This window comes from Sorex fumeus, unplaced genomic scaffold, assembly GCF_029834395.1.
Source record: "Sorex fumeus unplaced genomic scaffold, SorFum_2.1 ptg000187l, whole genome shotgun sequence".
Taxonomy (NCBI): Eukaryota; Metazoa; Chordata; class Mammalia; order Eulipotyphla; family Soricidae; genus Sorex; species Sorex fumeus.
The window spans coordinates 166588-186941 of NW_026606244.1; the positions used below are offsets into that span (position 1 = coordinate 166588).

At 44.2% G+C, this 20354-nt stretch overlaps 1 protein-coding gene across 4 annotated transcripts in view; it reads right to left on the reverse strand.

Annotated features, from left to right (window-relative positions):
• Nucleotides 1-5805: 5805 nt before the first annotated feature.
• CLINT1 (clathrin interactor 1) overlaps nucleotides 5806-20354 on the reverse strand; it is a 57157-nt gene continuing 42608 nt past the window's right edge. The window contains exons 9-12 of one of the 4 annotated variants that reach the window (XM_056107974.1): nucleotides 15753-15827; nucleotides 10388-10683; nucleotides 8476-8569; nucleotides 5806-7560 (exon numbers count right to left, since the gene is read on the reverse strand). In XM_056107974.1, the coding sequence (XP_055963949.1) occupies nucleotides 7214-7560; nucleotides 8476-8569; nucleotides 10388-10683; nucleotides 15753-15827 (812 nt within the window). In that variant the 3' untranslated portion in view covers nucleotides 5806-7213. Of the gene's footprint in view, nucleotides 7561-8421; nucleotides 8624-10387; nucleotides 10684-15752; nucleotides 15828-20354 lie in introns of all 4 variants that reach the window. The other 3 variants (XM_056107973.1, XM_056107972.1, XM_056107971.1) reach the window with 3 other exon arrangements.

A 20354-nucleotide genomic window follows, 5' to 3' on the forward strand; every position in this document is an offset into this window, starting at 1 on the left:
ACACTCAGGAATTACTCCTGGTGGTGCTCAAGGGACTATATGGGATGCTGAGGATCGAACCCGGGTTGACTGCGTGCAGAGCAGATACCCAACCCGCTTTCTATTGCTCTGTCCCCGGACCCACTTTTAATGCTCAGGACTTTGCTTGTGACTGAAGTGAAAGGCAAATTAGATTCTGTGTTCTTCATGCTGATCACCTTATAAACAGTGAATCAAGCACACAGATGTATCGTCTCTGGGAAATAACAACCTTACCTGTGGATTCTCAAAAGGGCATCGAGGCCAGACAACCACACTGGGCATTGTCGGGCTCCATCCTTCCTAACTGCTCATCCTCTAGACTGAACCTCGTACGGATTGCAGACCAAATTCAGCTGCAAAGAAGGCCCATCTGTATTCGAGAAAGCTCGGTAAGAGATTTTTTAAAAAATGCACAATGCCACTCATACATTTTTATGTAGGGGGAAAAAGTCGTTCTCTATAAAAATTGTATTTTGATAGGTAAAGAGTTTACATTGCCCTTTTTGATTTTTATTTCTCAATTTCTATATTTATTTAGAGGTGACAGATATGAAAAGATGTGACCCATGTACATAAAAATGCAGAAAGTTTAGAAGTTCTTTGAAAATTTCCACTGTAGCTTAGGTAATGTGTTGACAGTGATAGTGTTTATTTTTTTTTCTTTTTAAAAAATTTTAATATATTTTATTTTCATAAAAGTAGTTCACAATAGTTCATTACAGAAAATATTCAAACACCAATCCCACCACTGAGCACCTTCCCCACACAACAAGAGGGAAGTGTGTGAAGGTTGCTGTATTTCATTCTGGAGCCATTTAAGCCCAAATATAAGAGAATACAAGCAAGTATATTAAAACCAAACAAATGTGTGCTACTTTTGGTACGTAAGTGGGTTAGAGTATAAGAAGAGGTCACACGGCTGCGAATGTGGCCGAGCACTCCAGGAAATTCTGTGGCACTCTCTTCTGGGAGCTTTAGTTTATAGTCTCTGGGTCTTGGCTGTTGATGAGATTACACGGCGCAGGGAGCAGTTTGTGGGTGTGACTGCCAAGCTACTGGAAAACTGGGGAGCTGCGGGGAGGAGGCCCAGTCCCGCTCCGAGCCGGCTTGGCGATCTCAGTCGCAGGTTCCCACAAACCTGGGTTTTTCTGCTGGCTCCCTCTTGGGTGAGGCTTGTCTGAGCGTGTGGAGAGTGACCTTGAGCATGGTGGCAGTTGGGTTCTGGAGGTTTTCAGATGCTGGGGTTCTGCTTGGGGCGAAGAGGGAAACTCAACCCGCCCCTCTCCGAGGTGCACTGGTGAAGACAGCCTAGCATGGGGTCAGGACATTCTGCCTAGTGTTTATTATTGATGCACAAAAACCACCACAGCTTCACCACTGCAAACAAGCGCCAGACCTTGTCCTTCTGTCATTGTGCTGCATTTCTTCCTTTGACCCTCACCACCCCAGTCCACTGCTCTGTTACTCAGTTTTGCAGACTCCAAGGTTAGGGATCAGTTACTCTTCGATATTATCTGTTCTCTTATACCAGAGGAAGATCATCTGGTATATCCCCCTTCTCCCTCTGCCTTCCTTTATGTGGCAGGATGCCCTCCGATGCTATGCGCAGCCAACTGACCAGCTTTTACTTTTTCTTAGAGCTGAGTAGTATTCCCTGTGTATTTATTTTGGTTTGAGGGGGTTGGGGATATACTTGGCAGTGCTCAGGGTTTACTCCTGGCTCTGTGCTCGCTCCTTGCAGGCTCGGGGAGTCCTGTGCAAGGCAAGTGCAAAGCAAACAGTATCTCTCCAGCCCCTGCATTGTGTATGTAGACCAAAACTTCTTTTATCAATCTGTCCTGGGACATGTAGGCTGTTTCTGTAGCCTGGCTGTTGTACTTGGTGCTGTAATGAACACAGGTGAACGTCTTTTCAAATGGACGTTTTGTGTTTGGGGGTACATGCCGGACAGTAGATGTGTTGGTCATTTGGAAGTGCTGTTGTACTTTTTTTTTTTTAATTTTTTTTTTTCTGTTGTACTTTTATTTTAGAAGTTGCCATATGCTTTTGATACTGTCCGTTCACTTGTTCTGTCTAGGGTTCCATTTTCACCACAACCTTGCCAACTCAGGTTGCCTTCAGCCTTTTATTTGGGGTCCTAGTTCTGTGCTACAGGCTCCTTTGTGGGTGCTCAGGGGACCACACACAGTGCCAAGTCTCCAGCTGAGGTCAGTTGGGTGCAAAGCCATAACCTTGTACTATCTCTCTGGCCATTTCGTTTGCTTTTTTCTGGATGGAGGCTGTACCCTTTGGCTGTGCTCAGGAATCACTTTTGGCAATCTGCAGGGGACCACGTGTGGTACTGGGGAGTGAACCCAGGTTGGCTGTGTGCAGGGCAAGCGCCTTACCCCCCATTATCTCCTTGGCTATTTCCAGTTCTTTTTGAGAGATGTCATTCTCACTGGTGGGAGATGGTACCTCATTGTTTTGATTTACATTTCCCTGATCAGGGATGACGGCTACGTTCTCTTATGCCTACTACGGCCTGTCACTTGTTTTCTTGGGCCTCCCTTCAGGTGTTCAGATCTGGGGAGTGTGAGGCAAGAACCTCTCCACTCTCTCCCCAGCCTTGGGGGATGAATTTTGTATTTTGCTTTTTGGGTTACACCCGGCGATGCTCAGGGGTTGCTCCTAGCTCTGCACTTAGGAATCACTCCTGGTGGTGCTTGGGGGACCATATGGGATGCTGGGAATCGAACCCGGGTCAGCTGCTTGCAAGGCAAATGTCTTCCCTACTGTACTATTGCTCCAGTACCTGAGACTGAATTTTTAAGGATGTAACAGGAATGTGAAAACCAAACTGCTCTGCAGTGCAACTCTAAGCCCTCTTCCCTCATCACGAATAGACAAAGAATGATTATACACATTATAGAAAATATATTTGTTAAATGTGGTATTTAATCGCAGGAGTTATATTTAAAGAACAGAATTAAATATGAAAAATCAAATAGCAAAGAAATGTCGGGTTTTCGAACTCAGGGCTCTGGTAGAAGAATAGAACTGCAACAAATGAACCCAGGTGTGTCCATCATGACTCGGGAATCACTCGAATCCCAGAGTGTGGAAGCATCTAATTTGCTGCTTGTACACTGCCGGAGAGTGGGGGCAAGACAGTGTACGGGGTCCAAGGGGTGGCTTATGTCTGGCAGAACAAGGCTTAAGCAAGACTGCCTTTTTTTTTTCTTTTTGGGTCACGCCCAGTGATGCACAGGGGATACTCCTGGCAGTGCTTGGGGGACCCTATGGGATGCTGGGAATCGAACCCAGGTCGGCTGCGTGCAAGGAAAACACCCTGCCTGCTGTGTGATCACTCCAGCCCCAAAACTGCCATTGTTAATGAAGATATGTAAGAATTAGAGGTGGGCTGCTGGAGTGACCCCTGGCATTCCATAAGGTCCCCCAAGCACCACCAGGAGGCAATTCCCGAGTGAGTTAGGAGTAACCCCTGAGTATCACGGGGTGTGAGCCAAAAAGAAAAAAAAAAGAATCTGTGGTTCCAAGCAAGCCAAATTAGCTTCTTCTGGGCCACCGAGGCACTTGCCCTGCATGTGGTTCACCGATGGTCTCCCAAGCATCTCCCCCTCTCCCTTGCCCCCGCCAAAAAAGAACAACAGAAAAATCGTGGGTGATTTTTTTCATATCCGATTACCGATCTGGTAATAGAACAGCAAGGTCTTATGCAACTAAACGGCTAGAAGTCAGCGGAAACACTTAAAATTGTGACTGTTTCTAAAAGCCAGGTCCTGCGACGAAGGTAGCAGTTTCCTTCCTCGGGGGTCTGTTCAGAGCGCATCCTCCCTGCTGCAGTAACGTGCATAAACCCAGCGAGTCGGGAAGTTCACACGACAGCCGATTTACAGCAGCCTGGCCTGTTAAAAAGAACAAGCAGAATTAAAATTCAGGCAACAGGAAAATAAAAAAATCCTCTCTCAGCAGTCAATCTAGAAGAGTCACTCCAGCTTCAACGCCACTGCTTTTTGGAATAAGACTTGCAGGTTTTCCTCTGCAGGGTAAATGACGTGCACATGACGTGTTCAGTCCGGTGATGAGAACAAGCAAAGTTCTTGAAATCTACACGCAACTCTGTCAAGATAAAAGCGGGCGGCAGAGGGACGTTTATAATGACAGTTTGTGTTGCAGAACTGACTATTTCCAGACTGTAAATTCCTTTTTACCAATTTTTAGGGTCCAGAGAAATCAAATATACCAATTAGAGTCAGTGAATAGATGAAACGGGGCACATCTGTCTGCTTCCAAATCCAGGTTTTCATCACAGCACAGCACCATCTTCAAAGAGCTGAAACATGAGGCCATTTTGCTCCAGAAATCCCCTGGATGTAAGGTCTCCTGCAGTCCCTTTGCTTCCTCCTAAGAGCTTAGCTAGAAAAAGCTAGAACAGGGCCGGAGTGACAGTCCAGCAGGTAGGGTGATTGCCTTGCACACGGCTGACCCGGGTTTGATCCCCGGCATCCCATAGGGTCCCCCAAGCACCGCCAGGAGTAATTCCTGAGTGGAGCCAGGAGGAACTGCTGAGCATTGCTGGATGTGAACCAAAAAAAAAAAAAAAAAAAAAAAGCTAGAACACTACTCTGTAAAGTTCTGTAAAGGTAAAACCTTTACCTTTAAAGTGAGGAAGGAAACCTATTTGTTGAGATGCTTGCAGATACTTGAGAGCATTCAAGCAGAAGTACCCACCGGTCTTAATTTCCTGGTGAGGATCCCCCAAAGCCACAGTATTAAAGGGATAATTTAAGCAGCTTATTTTAAGCAAACAAAAAGTACTGCTGGACAGTACTGTGTAGAGAAATCTCCAGGGAAACCAAAAATGAATCTGGAGTCATAGTTCACTTGTTATATTTAAATTATTAGAACAGTAAATTTTTCTGCCCAAAATATTAGGCAGAATGGAAAACGGATACAACAAAGGAACTATTGAAGAGGGTAAAAAGGACCAATGTTTCCTTCCAACTTCAAACGATTTTATAAGTATTTGTAGCAAATTTCATTGGACAGCTCCCCAGTGACACAATTCCGGTTCCCCGCATGGCGCAAAAAAATATACTGATGAGAAAATAAAATCCTTGGGGGTCAGGGATCGTGCTGGGGTTCCCTTTTGTCCTTGGAGATATAGGAAAAAGGCAAGTACAGAAAATCACGAAGATTAATCCTCATTTTATATAAAAAAAAATTTAAACACAGAAGTCCAGAAACAGTTTACTTTTTCCCAGAATCCCCTAGGTTGGAAAAGTGATGCTAAAATAAAATCTCTGTTTAAAAGGCCACATCTAGGTAGTTTCTGGGCTTTGAAGATCAGTGAAGATGTTCTCCACGTTGCCAGCAGGGCCGGGCTTGATTGCTCTGAAGTAACAACACTTGAAAGCTCCTATTCTTTGAAACTAATTTAAACACATTGAATTGTTGAAAGATTAAAAACCGCAGTCAGCTAATTACACTCTCTCATCTCTTATTCAGCAAATGAATCACTTTTCATTACCACTTAGCTGAAGTACATGAATTTCTGCCTAATTAGAAACGTTGTAGATGGAACATTAGCAAGAAGGGAGCAGGTCAGGATATCTGCGCGGCTTCATTTTTAATTTCTAACAGTAGCGCCTAATAAGAAAGAATAGAGAAGTCATTAAATAACTTTAAATTATTTATAAAAATTACTTTGCCCAAATTATAATTATTTTTCCCCAAACGGTCTCAAATGTCTAACAGAATGAAAGAAAAAGCAGTTCAACATTGATTTTAATGAACATTTTAATGTTATGTATAACAGAACATTATGAATACAATGCAAACAAAGTTTTTATCAATTTAATAAAAAAATTTTCAACACAAAGTGGGAAGGTAATAATTTGATACCTATATTATAGTATTTATTTTTAAAAATATCCCCAACCTGAGGGGAAAACAATTTATTTTTGCATTCCAGACTCTAGAATCATGATTCTCATGTGAGCTTAATGCAGAATTACAGCAGGAAAAAAAATTTTTTTTAATTAACTTCCTTTATTTGCCATTAAATCAATAAAATCTTTGACTGCTACAGGTCTCCTTTAATAATATATATGTAACTCCTTTCTATTGTACCCATATTGCTAATGCTGTGTTATATACATTCAAAACCAAACCAAACACTGTATAAAAATCTAAAAGCCACCATTGTGGAGTTCTAACTTTTATATTTAACTTAAGAGTTTAGTGGATTTTTACCTTTTCAGTTTCTGGAAAAGACACCAAAAGCATAAAAATAAATATTTTTCTCTTTGACTGTTCCTGACTGTTAATGGTGACCCCTGGCATAAACACGAAAGGAACCCTTGCCAAGTTACTCACTGCAAATTGCAAATCATGACTGCTAAAAACGAAAATACTGGAGGATTTTTAAATTTTTCCTTTTATGTTTAAAGGAAACCATAAGCAGTCCTGAAAAAAAAATATTTTTCCCTACTTCCGCGGAGGATAATTATAGCAGAAGAGATGTGAAAAGTTCTGTTGCATTGTCACCAATTGCTTAAAGATTTGTTACAATAAAAATTTGGATAGTATTATAATAGCAGTGTTGCTGGAACATTAGCAAAAGTATATACATTCCAGTTACCTTTGATTTAGCCATAATCACATATGTATGCCTTTTTTTTTTGGACAAAAATATATATTTTTATAAAAAACTGGTCATCCAACTTTAATGATTTCATATATGGACTCAAGTGATAGTAAAAGGAACAGACCCAATTATGACAAGGAGATTCAGGGACAGAAAAATCAAGTTCCTCAGGAAAAGGAAAAGTATAAAATTAGAGATTCAAACATTTATTCAGCCCTATTCCAGTCTTCCCACAAATTATGATGTTAAAATGGGCTCTGCATTTGATATATAGAAAGGCTTTCACTGGTCTCGCTATCCCATCTGCTCTGGTCTCGCTGGGAAAGAGATTCTAGCTGTCTCGTCTGAAGTGCTCTTGTCTGGCCATCGGAAATGACAGATATATCACTTTTAGAAAACAGCCTTTTTTGGTTCTTTATGCAGGTTTATTGGAATTAATTGATAAATCAAGAAAGGGGAGTTGATTAGCATTTTCCACCCCCAGCATCACCTATCTGCACGGCTAATAATCCTTCATCGCTCTGCTCCTTTTTCCGTCTCTTATTTGCTAAAGTTGGCAAAATTCGCAAAGGCGTCTTGCTTGGGTGGCAGAGTCCCCGAGGTCATTGCTAGGTTGGGCACGCCCATTCCCATGGTGCCCGTCAGGCCCATCCCTGCCGCTGACATTCCCAAGTTCACGTTCATGCCCATCATGCTCTGGTTCATCACCGTGCTGTTTCCGAGCGGGGCCATGCCCATGGTGCCAGTCATCACACCGGGCATGCCCATGGGCATGGGAGACCCCATGAGAGGGTTAGTCTGAGGCCGGACAGGAAGCATGTTCGATGGAGAACTGAGGTTCACGGCGCCAAAGCTTTGGGTCATCACATTCATAGGCTGTTGCATGTCTACCAGAAGAAAACAGACAAAGAACTTTACACCATACTGGATTCTGGAAATTCAAAGGGTAGGAAAAAAACAAACAAAACCATAATCCTCCTGCCCACTATTCGTCTAAAATGCCCCTCTAACAAGTTCGATCAGCTGGAGAAGTTTTTCCTAGCTGTCTAGGGCCTTGATTTCCCAAAGATGTAGAAATAGGAAGAGTAGGCCCAGGAAAATACGAGCCAGTGTAAAATCATTCCTGCAAAATCTGATGAATTTGACTCATTCTGTGTTTAGTAAGTTAAGGGGAAAATCACAAGCATGAGTATTTATGCAAAAATTGAGAAATTGTAAAGGTAAAAAGGTGGATATAAAGGAAATTACCAACAATGGTACACTGACAAGATGGCAAATTATAAAGATCCCTAAATTACTTCTCCAGAAAAAATATTTAACACACACAAAAAAATTATAATTCCACACTGAATGAAAAATGCAAACACAAGATAGAAAGATCTTAAGCATTGAAAATGTGGATTGGGTGATTAACCCATCCCCAGTGGAGTTGAGACGACGTTTGTTTGCTCGCCACATTTGCCTAAACTTCAGTTTCCTAGCATAAACATTTGAATTTTATTGTCAGGCCCTTGAAATTCGCCACAACACAATAAATGTCGTCGTGCCTGAAGCAGAATGCTTAGCTGTTCAGGTGGCCAAGTGAACGCGCACAGCCCCGCCCCCCACCCCCCCCACCCCCCACCCCCCCCACCCCGGGGCGGAGTGTGTTCAGTGTTGGCATTTCAACGCCTGAAGGAGTCCTGGCGTCAGGGCAAAAGAAGATCAGCACCCAGAGAAACGGGCTGTCTGGCCGTGGCGTGACTTACTCTGCTGAATCATTGTATTCAGCGATGGCTGCTGGGGTTTGGAAGGCTGCATACCAGGTAGTAAGTTGTCTAGGCTGATGTTGACGCTGGGGTCAGACCACGTCGAGGGCAGGGTTTTGCTGACCGATTTCTGGACCATATCTGCATTCTGATTATAGAGAGGATTAGGCTTCTGCAGCATTGTGCTAATATTTTGCAAAGGCTGGAAAAGAGAGAAATGCTCTAAAACTTAAGTATCTGTTCTAGGCAGATTATCAGATCTACTCGTCATAATGCTAAATAGTTACTGGTGTCTATGATCAACTTCCTGAGACAGAGCCGTGTTTGCTAACAGACCCTGAACTCCCCAGCTCCCCAAAACACGAATGAGGGAGATAACATGTTTAGGGCAGCATTTATCTTCCCAACACCCGGAGTCTAGAGCCAGGGAAATGACCACCAGACTGGTCCGGTGTGGAGCAAATGCATGCCCTGGGGTGAGGGAGCAGAAGAAATTTAGCATCTGACTCCTCCTGTTACGAAAACTTATCAAACTAGTGTATCATATTTCAGACGTCCTGACTGATATTTCCCTGCCATATGGAACTTTCATCACTTCAAGTTAAGCAACCGATGGAACTGAGATTATATACATTCAGGAGGAAGGAGACATTCAGGAGAAAGAAGCAGAGGTTACTCAAGAAAACCGTGGGAAGGGGAGAAAAAAGGCTAGAAGGGGAAGTCAGAATAGAAAAATGCCAAGGATCCGCAATAGTGTTACAATTAAGTCTACAGATAAGCAGATATGATTTATTCTTAAATCACATGAAAGCAAACTGAGAGCACACACTGGCCGCCCAGCCGGTGCGGGATTTCACTTTATGGTGTCTATGTGGCTCTCACGTTCTTTTTCCTCAACGGCGGGTCTAATTTGTTACCGAGAAATTACCTTTCTGCTTCTTTCTTCTCTTCCTTCATCCTAACACTCGAAAGAGGGGACTCTACATATTAACACGAATCATTAGTATCATGAACAAATACCCTCTCTAGTTTTGAATTTAAAGCAGCAAATTACTACTCAAGACACATTTTCACTCTGTAAGTACGTCATTGGATCCTAAGCCAGTAAAATTAGACTCAACACTCAAAAAAAGTCAAAGTTCCCATTTCAGGGTTTGTCTTGAGGTTCCACAGAGGTGAAAGATGAGCCGGTGGGCCCGGGTGGGGGAGAGCGGCTGTGCCCGTGGGTGGCCAGATGACACAGATGCCATCTCCTCTCTGGGAGGTGGGATGGGGCCTGGTGCTGGCTGTCGCCTGGACAAGGCAGCCATGTCCTCTAGAACCCAAATGACTCTACCAGCCCAATTCTAAGCTGAGTACCAGGGCTGGAGCCATAGTCCAATAGGTCAGGCGCTGGCCTTGCACACCATTGGCCTGGGTTCGACCCCTGGCATCCCCATGTGGTCCCCTGAGCCCCGTCAAGAGTAATTTCTGAGTGCAGAACCAGGAGTCACCCCTGACCATCGCTGACCATCGCCAGGGGTGGCCAAAAAGCAACAATAACAACAAACAAAAGCAGGGGCCGGAGAGAAGAGTGCAGGGCGCTTGCCTTGCATGTGGCTGACCCAGGTTTGAGCCCCAGCACGCCATAAGATCTCCCGAGCCCTGCAAGGAGTAAACCCCAAGCACTGCTACGACTGGCTCAAAAACAGAATCAAGTAATTTGGGGGGCCATAGCGATAGTCTAGTGGGTAGGGCTCTTGCCTTGCTTGCGGCTTCAATCCCCAGCATCCCACAGGGTCCCATGAGCCCACCAGGACAGTTCCCCAAAGCACCACTGGGTGTGGCTCCCCCAACAAAGGTAAATGCAAAAACAGCTTCCATATCGTCCACCTACTTTCTTGTTCTACACCCTGTCACCGTTATCTTCCTTAGACCACTTCAGATATCAAGAATCAAGAGTTTCCAAGGGAGGCAGAAGACTGACCTGTGATCTCGACATGGGCAGGCCCAGCCCGACGGTGTTCGTGCTCATCATGGAGAAATTCATGCTCTGGGAAGACGTCATGGTGGCCTGGGAGGAACCCATCAGGTCGAAGAGGTCCGCGGAATTGGAGGCGGCTGCCGGTGGGCCCAGGGCTGGCTGGGAACTGCTGACGAGCTCGGCGGCCGGCTGCGGGGCGGCCCCCCCAAAGAGCTCGGCACTGGGGGCGGCGGGGCCCGAGGGCGCTTGGTTGAAGGCACTCCAGTCACCGAAGTCTCCGTTCCCACTGGTCGCCGTCACTGAGGAAGAATCAAGGAAAAGGGGAAGGAGCCTTTTGAACTCCACGGGACAGACAGAACAGTCTCTGAACTGAAACAAATTGGAGCCGATCCGTGTCCGTCCACATTCGCACCTGCAGACACCACCTCCATCTGGACCTACTTCTCTTCCTCATGAATATTCCACGAGTGTTAACAAGGTGGCAAAGTGGGGAAAATAATCTTCCTAGCTTGAAGTAAAATCCATCTCCTGGCAGGCCTAAAGCAAGACTCGAAACTTGAGCAGGACTTCCGTTCCCCAGAGGCCAGAGACAGTACAGTGGGGAGGGCGCTTGCCTTGCACACTCCTCTGATTGGGGTTCAATCCCCAGCACTCCAAGGGTCCCCGAGAACTGCCAAAAATAATCCCTCAACACAGAGCTGAGAGTAAGCCCCGAGCAACACCTAGTGTGGCTAAACAGCAAGAAACAAACAAAACAACCCAAATTCAAGTTTGCGAATATGCCTCCAGCTAAAATGAGCCAGAGAGACAGCACAGGGGATACGGCGCTGGCCGCGCCTGCAGCCAGCCCCAGTTTGATCAAAAGTGCTGCGTCTTGTCCCCCAAACATCACCAGGAATGATTCCTGAGCACTGAGCCAGGAGTACTGGCTTTAAGTATTGTCCTTAAATACTGCCAGGTACAGCCTCAACTCCACTAGTCAGAGACCCTTAAGCAAGGAAGAAACAGGACTGCTTAAAGTTTTTTCTGCGAGATCTAGACGCCTCATGCAAAGACAAACTCAGGAGAGACCAGAAAATTGAGCGCATCCCATTCATTCCTCATCAAGCAAGGCTGAAAGGAAAAGCCAGCTACACTGTACATACCATTTCATATCAGTTTCTCCAAATTTATAGTATCAAATTTATGGGAACACAAGATAGAAGGGCATGGAGGAAAACAACAAGAATAAAAGTTTGGGGTCATGCGTTTGGTCTCGCTCCCACTGACCATACTGGGACTGTGTCTACAACTTAAGTGTGTGTATCACTGTCTTCCAACAGAGCTGCTCAATTGAGTAAGAAGTGGGGAACAATCTTAAGAGGAAAGCTTCTGCCAATCTTAAAAAAAAAAAAAAACAAAAAAAAAAACCAAAAACCAAAACCATCACTGTACCTTAAAAGTACAATGAAAACAAGTTTAAATTCAAGGCATGGACCTGAGTGATAGTACAGTGGGTAGGGTGTTTGCTTTGCATTCGGCCAGCCCAAGTTCAATCCCTGGCATCCCATAGGGTCCTCCAAGCATCGCCAGGAGTAATTCCTGAGTGCAGAGCCAGGAGTAACCCCTGAACATCGCTGAATGTGACCCAAAAAGCAAAAATAAATAAAATTCAAGGCATTCCGTGTTCTAGAAAGGGACAATCGGCTGTTAACTGGTGGCCATGTGTAAAATCATGGCTGTCGCCTCTTCACTAGATCTTACACGCCGTGCCAACTACTGAACCTTCTTCGTAGTTACTTAAAAAAAAAAGTCAAATTCTGAGGATTAAATAACTAAATGCACAGGCAGCGCCTGATCTAACTGGAAACGCAGGGGAAGGGCCAGGCTGCACTTGAGCATTCACAAGTGGGAGTCCAGGTCCCTAGCCGCGGCGGCAACGACATGGACGTTGGCGTCCAGGAGCAAGTGACACTGCTGGAGTATTTAAACTAGACTGCGCCTGGCTCAGAGGAGGTGACTCTCCTTCAGAAAAGGATAAATAGATAAACATGAATTAACAGAAGTTGAGAAAGCAAAGGTTCATACAAACTGTCACCTGAGAGCGAAAAGTGTGTATTTTCAAACTAATTAGCACCATTCTCTCGGCACTGTGTGCTCACATGCAACTTGGAAATACACTTGGTCTCGCCTCCAAGGCAGCCGACACTGCAAGACTGTCTCATTATGCTAAATATTAGAGAGAGCAGTAACACCGTCCCTACAATATTTTTCTATTACCATATTACAAATAAACACCCTAAGAAAAGAGAAACATAATTCACAAACCACCCCAAGCTCCACCAACAATCTAATACCAGAACTGGGCTAATACTTAAAAACTTTGTTTTTTATTGAAATGTGTTCTTAATCTTGACAAGAGACTTCATGAAGAGTTTTACAATTAGTCTTACATCCTAAACAATTTAAGAAAGACTGCTGGATAAATGGGACCTTTTTTTTTTTTTTTGGCTTTTTGGGTCACACCTGGCAATACACAGGGGTTACTCTTGGCTCTGCACTCAGGAGTTACTCCTGGCGGTGCTCAGGGGACCATGCGGGATGCTGGGAATCAAACTCGGGTTGGCCGTCTGCAAGGCAAAATAGCCCTACCCACTGTGCTATCTCTCCAGCCCCATAAGCGGGACCTTTCTGCTAGTTTTATATTCACTCTAACAACAGGTGCGAGTCACCTCACCTGAACACTTTCTGAAACGGAGATGATTATTCACGGGAGAAAGGGCAGATATTCGAGTTGGGCCTGGACTATTCAGAAATGATTGATCAGTTTCATAATGGTGACAGTGGCCAGTCTGTCATATGCATACAGTAAAAGGGATAGCTCACTTTTGAAGATCAACATATGCAAATTATTTGCATAGCAGGCAACTTTGTATACATAAGAATTCTAAGAAGTACATGGACAGCCGATGAAACTGAAGGCGTGCTTGCCTTATACTCTGATTTGCCTAAACTACCAGAGTAACCCCTTGGGGCTGTTGCAATAGTATAGCAGGGAGGGCATTTGCCTCGAATGCAGCTGCCCTGAGTTTGATCCCTGATATTCCAATGGTCCCCTAGCACCGCCAGGAGTTAATTCCTGAATGCAGGAATAACCCCTGAACATTGCCAGGTGTGACTCAAAAAACAAACAAAGATACTGATCCTTTGAAAGCCTAACTACACTTCCAAAACAAAGCAGCTAATCATTCCACAATTTTGGTTTCTGGGAAATACTTAGGGTGTACTGAGTTGGAGGCTCTCAAAAATACCTTAAAGCTCCACATCTTTCTTCCTAAATCCTTATAAGCCTAAACCAAACATTACTAAATAAACATACTTGGCCAAGTAATACAGATGCAACAGTGACAGAAAACTAGAATTGAAATGAATAGACTAATTGCATTAAATTGCCATCTTTCCTGTTGCATGCTGTTTATGTTCTTTATAAGGTAAAAGGTAAAGGTAAAGGCCCTCCCGTTGATCGTCGATTTGCTCGAGCGGGCCCAGTAACGTCTCCATTGGAGACTTTGTTGTTACTGTGTCTGGCATATCGAATACTCTCGGTAGCTTGCCGGGCTCTCCGAGAGGGGCGGAGGAATCGAACTTGGGTCGGCCATGTTGGCCGCTTGTAAGGCGAACACCCTACCGCTGTGCTATCGCTCCAGCCCTTCTTTATAGCTACATTTTTTTGGAGGGGGTCTCCAAGCAGTGCTGGAGACCACCAGTGTCCCTCAGGCAGTGCTCTGAGGCTGTGTGGTGTGTACTGGGAACCAAACCTGGGGCCTCTGCGTGCCAAGCATACACTTGAGCCCTCTGCACTATCTCCCTGGTTCCTACAGCTCACGGTCACGGTCATGGTCCTCCCATTGTTCATCGATTTGCTCGAGCAGGCCCAGTAACGTCTCCATCGTGAGACTTGTTGTTATTGTGTTTGGCATATCGAATACGCCACGGGTAGCTTGCCAGGCTTTGCCGTACGGGCGAGATATTCTCGGTAGCTAGGCGGGCTCTCCGAGAGGGGTGGAGGAATCGAACTCGGGTCAACCATGTTGGCTGCATGCAAGGCAACTGCCTTTACCTGCTGTGCTATATCGCTCCAGCCCCTCCTACAGCTATTAAAAAAAAATATCGTCACACAGACAAGACAGGGAAAAAACCCACTATTATAACCCACTTAAAAAACTTGGAAGTGAGTACAGTTCCGTATTCTACATTTTTCTACAGGCACTGTTTTATCCTTATAAAGTAGATGACAAATAGCATTGCTCCCAACCTAGAAGTTGGAAGTACAGAGAATTTCCTAAAGTTAAACAGATTCCACAGAACGTGGTGGGTAGGAATACTAAAATAAAGTTAATAAAACCAGAGGAAAAAGATAAATTTTTCACTTCTACCACTGTTGCTTAAACCTGTAAATATTCTGCTTGGATATTGGCATTAAATATTTTGAGGCAGAATCAACATAAAAAAATTATTAGTTTTAGGCATGCAACCTAATTCAATCATTGTATATTACAAAAATGAACATCGTAATAAGTCTAGGGCATTTTAAAATTTCTAATCTAACACATAGTGAGGAAGTTTTGCCTGAAGCTCAACTGCTGTGATTTTAAGCATGTGTTACAATGTACTTCAGTTATTTTTCACATCAGTGCTCTAAAGATGTCCATAGTGGATTTCAGTAATACCTCTCAATCCAAACATTCATGAATTTCATTCATGAAAATCATCTAATTTATACTCCACTAAAATTATGCTTGCTGCTAAATGAGACTTACACTCATATTCCCTCCTTTGCCTGCCCCTGCAAAAGAAAACCAATTGAGGGTCTAGATAGTACAGGTCTTGTATTTGGCCGACCTGGGTTCGATCCCTAGCATCCCATATGGTCCCCTAAGCACTGCCAGGAGTAATTCCTGACCGCAGAGCCAGGAGTCAGCCCTGAGCATCGCTGGGTATGACCCAAAAATAAATAAATAAAAAATAAACCCAGTTGAACAGTAGTTAGGGTAGGGACCAGGCCCCGGGCACTGCTGGGTATGGACCCAACACCAGAAAACCACCACCACCACCACCACCACCACCACCACCACACAATATACAATAGCATCGATCAGGACAATTTTGTTGAGGTGGAGCTAACTGGTTTGCGATCAAAGTAATTCATTTAGAATATATTAGACACTGGCGCAATGAAATAACTATGAATAAATTATTAATTAGGCATTATAAACACAAGGAGAAAAATTCCAGAAAGCAGCAGATTTGAGGGAGAGGGAGTTATTTTGTTTAGATCATCTTTTTTTTGGCCACCTCTACATTTCTGGCCAATCAAGTCAAATCATACCTTGGGAAGGGAGATTGCCTAATGCAGCAGCCGAACTGAAGTCAGCAAATCCTCCAAATAAATCAGCTGATCCTCCTAGGAAAGAAGCACAAAGAAAGCAGTTAAATCGTTCGAATCACAGAACAACTGGTTGCAACTGTAGAAGTTGTTCTAGCACACATCTTAAAAATAACCAGTGGAATGGGGTTGGAGAGAAAGTACAGTAGGGAGGGTACTTGCCTTGAATGTGGCTAATTCTGGTTCGATCCCCCGTGTCCCCTAGAATCCCCCTGAAGCCTGCCAGAGTGATCCCTGAGTGCAGAGCCAGGAGTAATCCCTGAGCACTTCTGGGTGTGTGCGTGGGGGGTGTTCTGCCTCGGCCCCCAAAAGATTTACTTAATAAAGACAAAGGGACATAACTACTTTTACAATGGAAAAGTCAGATGGGTACCACCTTAAAGTCTGTGATCCAATGTAATGCTATCAGTAATTACACCAGACAGCATTCCTGGGCCTTGTAAAGGAACTGCAACTGCAACATCATCACCCGTGTAGAAAACGCCCCTGCCCTCAAAGAGTTGACCTGACGCTAGTCACGAGGAAGGAATCTGATAAATACAAATTTGGGGACATTCTGCAAAACAACTCAAGTTCCTTACAAGATAAATGTCCGTGTCATGAATACAGCAGAGGCTGGGTGTTTTCTGAATTAGAGAGGCCTTGAAAAACTGCCTCAGTAAGGGAAACGGACACGCCCTGGTGTGGCTCCTGATCTCTGAAGCCGCTCTCCTGGAATGAGACCATCCAGGCAACAGGGAAACCGGAGGCGTCCTTACAAATCAGCTTCTGTTGTGCTTCGGGGCTACAACTGGCAGTACTCAGGCACTCCTCCCAGTACAGTGCTTGAGGGGGATCAAGCCTGGGATCGAACCTGGGGCGCCTGCATGCAGAGTGTGTGTGCCAGTGGATTCTCTCTCCAGCTTCGAGACACTTTTTTATTCCGGTGCCAGCAATGTGTGTGCTATACTGAGCTACATGCCTGGCCCCGTCGTATTGTTTTAACGTCCAATTTCCAAGACAGAATAATTACACTCTGACGATAAAAGGAGCATGCTATTCATGCGAAGGAGATACACATGGAAGTATATTTTAGGGGCAAAAATGTCAACATGCTTGCAATCTTTCTTTCAAATGGCACACAAATCAACAGAAACACCCAAGAAACTAGATAAGGAAAAACATGGCGATTTGAATTGTTTCTTAAAAAGGGAAAATTTGAAATTTATTTGCACTTAAAATTAGCTTTATCAGATATAGGAAGTGGTCAATGCAATGATTACTCACAAAGCCAAAAAAATAAATAAAAACCAAACCCACTTGCGTATTTAATGCAGTGAAGTAGAACAGCTTCCTGTTACTTCTTAAACTAGTGGTAACTGAGGGCTTGCGATTCAGATCATCAAGCGGTAATTAAGTTGAGTGTGTAACATCACACTCCTATACCAATTTTTATCTGCAAACCCTAGACGGGTAAGACCATTTCCCTTTGGGGGCCAGAGAGATAAAGGGGTGAGGGCATTGGTCTGGCATGTGGCTGACCCTGGTTTAAGCCCTAGCACTGCACACGGTCTATGATCAATGTGACAGCAATCACCAAAGGATCTAAATTCTCAAAAAAAAAAAATGTGTCCCTGTTTTAATTTGTCCTTAAAAAGATTTCACCTTGCAAGAGTCACAACTTTCAGAAGTTTAGAGCAGCAGTTCAATGATGGCGCTTTTAGTGTTATGTGAACATTATGGAGGTGACATCACAGCTGCTTAGCCTGCAGTGCCGAGGAACCAGCCAGGTGGGACTGGAACATCTGGGCCCCTCGCACACACCACCAGGGACAGCTCCCAACATCTGGTGCCATTTCTGAATCGTCTGAAATGCTGCAAGACATTCCTGCCCCATCTGCTACACTCAACTGGGTTAATTAAACTAGAACCATCTCCCCTTCTTAATAAATGGCCAACAGTAATAAAGGGACTCAATCAGCGTCTGATCCATGGGTATTTGGTATTTCTTTTTAATGCACATTGACTGGAGTCAACTATCGGCTGGCATAATTAATTTCTCATTCTCTCACCCCGGTACAGATGCGCGTATTCACATGTCTCCTCGTTCACCATGGACTACTGACTCTCGCCAGAAAACCGGGTTTTCTGCCCCGGACTAACACCGCAGTTCCTATGCTACTTTTTGTTTTATTTAGAAGGGCAGTATCAGTGATTTTGTTTTTCTCTTCTTTCGTGGTATAAACATCCCAAGTAAAATACCATGGGGGACACAAAATGATCACCGAGCTTTATTTTTCAGCTGTTAAAAATACAAATATAAAGTAGCAGGGAAGTATTATAGGTTGTACCCCGCTGCTGGTTCATAGTCCCAAGGAGGGATTATTTTAACGTGCTTTATCCAAGCAGAGAAGCGATAATATGTACTGTAATATGTGATTAGTATGTAATCCGCCAAACAAGAGATCTTTCAAATCTTAACCCATCTAGGCTACAGAAAGGAAAACTCTGTATTGAGGAAGCAAGCATCGTGCCTGTCTGATCACAGCTTCAAACAGGTAAGATTATTTTATTTTTGCCGTCTACCAGGTTTAACATCATAGAATTACCTACGCTTCATTCATTCTGCGATTCTAACACCGAAAGTGACGTTAGACCGTGCATCATTTCTTTAGCGCAAACGCTCTTCTCCTTCCACATATACCTGCCATGGACTGACAGAAAATAAGACTGGGGGTGTAGTATGGAGACCACAAGCTTTCTCACACAGGCTCCCTCGCCTCCCCGGAAAGGGCTCAGTTTTTGTCCTTGAAGTGCCACAGAATAAGTGTTTACTTCTGCTTAAGATCTGACTATTTTCTCTTTAACTGTGACAACTACCTCCAAAATTAAAAAAACAAAAACAAAGTTTCTTTCCCAGGAAGGTCCATCCATTCCTGTCTGCCTTCAAATAACAGAGACTTTCTGTACTTGGGCATTTTACCAGGTAACGCCCACCTAAGGGGATTTAAATAAAGCCTGCCACCAAACGCTGCCTTGGGGAGACGGCTAACTTTCACCACGAGGGTGATCCTTCACGTGTCCCACTAGAGAGCTGACGTTCTTTATGAGCCATTTCCATCTGCCTTTTCAGGGCAGCGGTGGTTACGGATAACCACCAGCTGGGAGCAGGTACTTTCCAGCTCAGCGCCGGGGACAGGAGCAGATAACGAACCGGACAGTGCTGGAACTACAAATGGGTTCAGATGGACCCGGTGCGGAGTTTTGGATTTGACAAACCTCAACCTTAAATACTATTTTCTAATGAACCCTAAGACTGACTGCAGAATTAAGGCTAATAAGGGTTGGAAGGGGACTTGGGAAAAGGGCCCAGTGGCCAATGATGAAGGGATTCAGGCTCCCTGGTGCAGAATTCTTAGTCATCAACGCCATTTCAGAAACACATTAAAAACATATCATTACCTAAGAGAGTCCAAAAACACTGCCAATCATGCAACATGGCTTTCTACTGAGGTGTCTTTTCTCTCTAAGGTCATTTATTATGTTAGGAATAACTTATGGCAATAACAGGTTAATGAACACCTAAATCCAGTAAAAAAGGGTCAAAGGAGACAAAGGGCTTTTTTAAAGAGGTAAGACTAAAAATTAGAACGGCTGTGGCATCGATTCCTTATTTGCGTATTTAAGAAAGATTGCATACACTTTACCTCTCGAAGTGTTTCCTTAGAAGCGTGCCGTGTACAGTGGGGCCAGAGAGAGAGTACAGGGTTCAGGTGCCTGCTTGCTTATGAGGCCCTGGGCGGACCCCCAGCATGGAGCAGGAGGAAGCGCTGAGCTTGGTGTGACCCCCAACGATCACCCCTCTCGGAAATGTGTTATCTATAGCTATAAACCACCAAAATATCAACCAATACAGATTTTAAAATGATATTACCGCTGTGGGATATTTACTAAGGCAATTTTAAAGATATCGTGGTGATGGGTTTCCAGTGTTTTAAAATTTGGTAGATCTGACGCAATTTTATGTACCATGTACACTTTTGAAGGTAGTGACGAGATGGCGTTAATAACCTATATCCTCCCCCTGCCGCCCTGCCCCCGCCGCCGCAAGAGAATCTGAGCCTTTTCTCCAAGGAGGTGTTTATCTGGCGAGCAGGCCAGATGCCTGTCTGCTACACTTTCCAGTTCATGCCCATCTTACCTGCCTGGCGGTACTAGGACAGACCCAAGCACATCTGGTAAATGACACCCAAACGGCCCAAAGAGGGAAAGCTAATAAAGGAGCTTCTCAGACTTTCTCATGTGTAGGTGTGAATGATTTAATGTCCAATTTATTTTCCACTGCTGAATTCAAGTTAGAATGCGTTACTAACAATATTTAAATAGGCATTTGGGGTAACAGACTCGCTAAACATAGTGCTTCAAACAGGAGATACACTTAAAAAGTAATTCTGCTAACACAATTTTGTTTCAGAGAACTTGAGAGCAACTGCAAAGCAAGAAACCTTCAAAATTTTATTCAAAATTTGCCTCAATTACCATGCTGATATTAACTGCTTCCTCTGT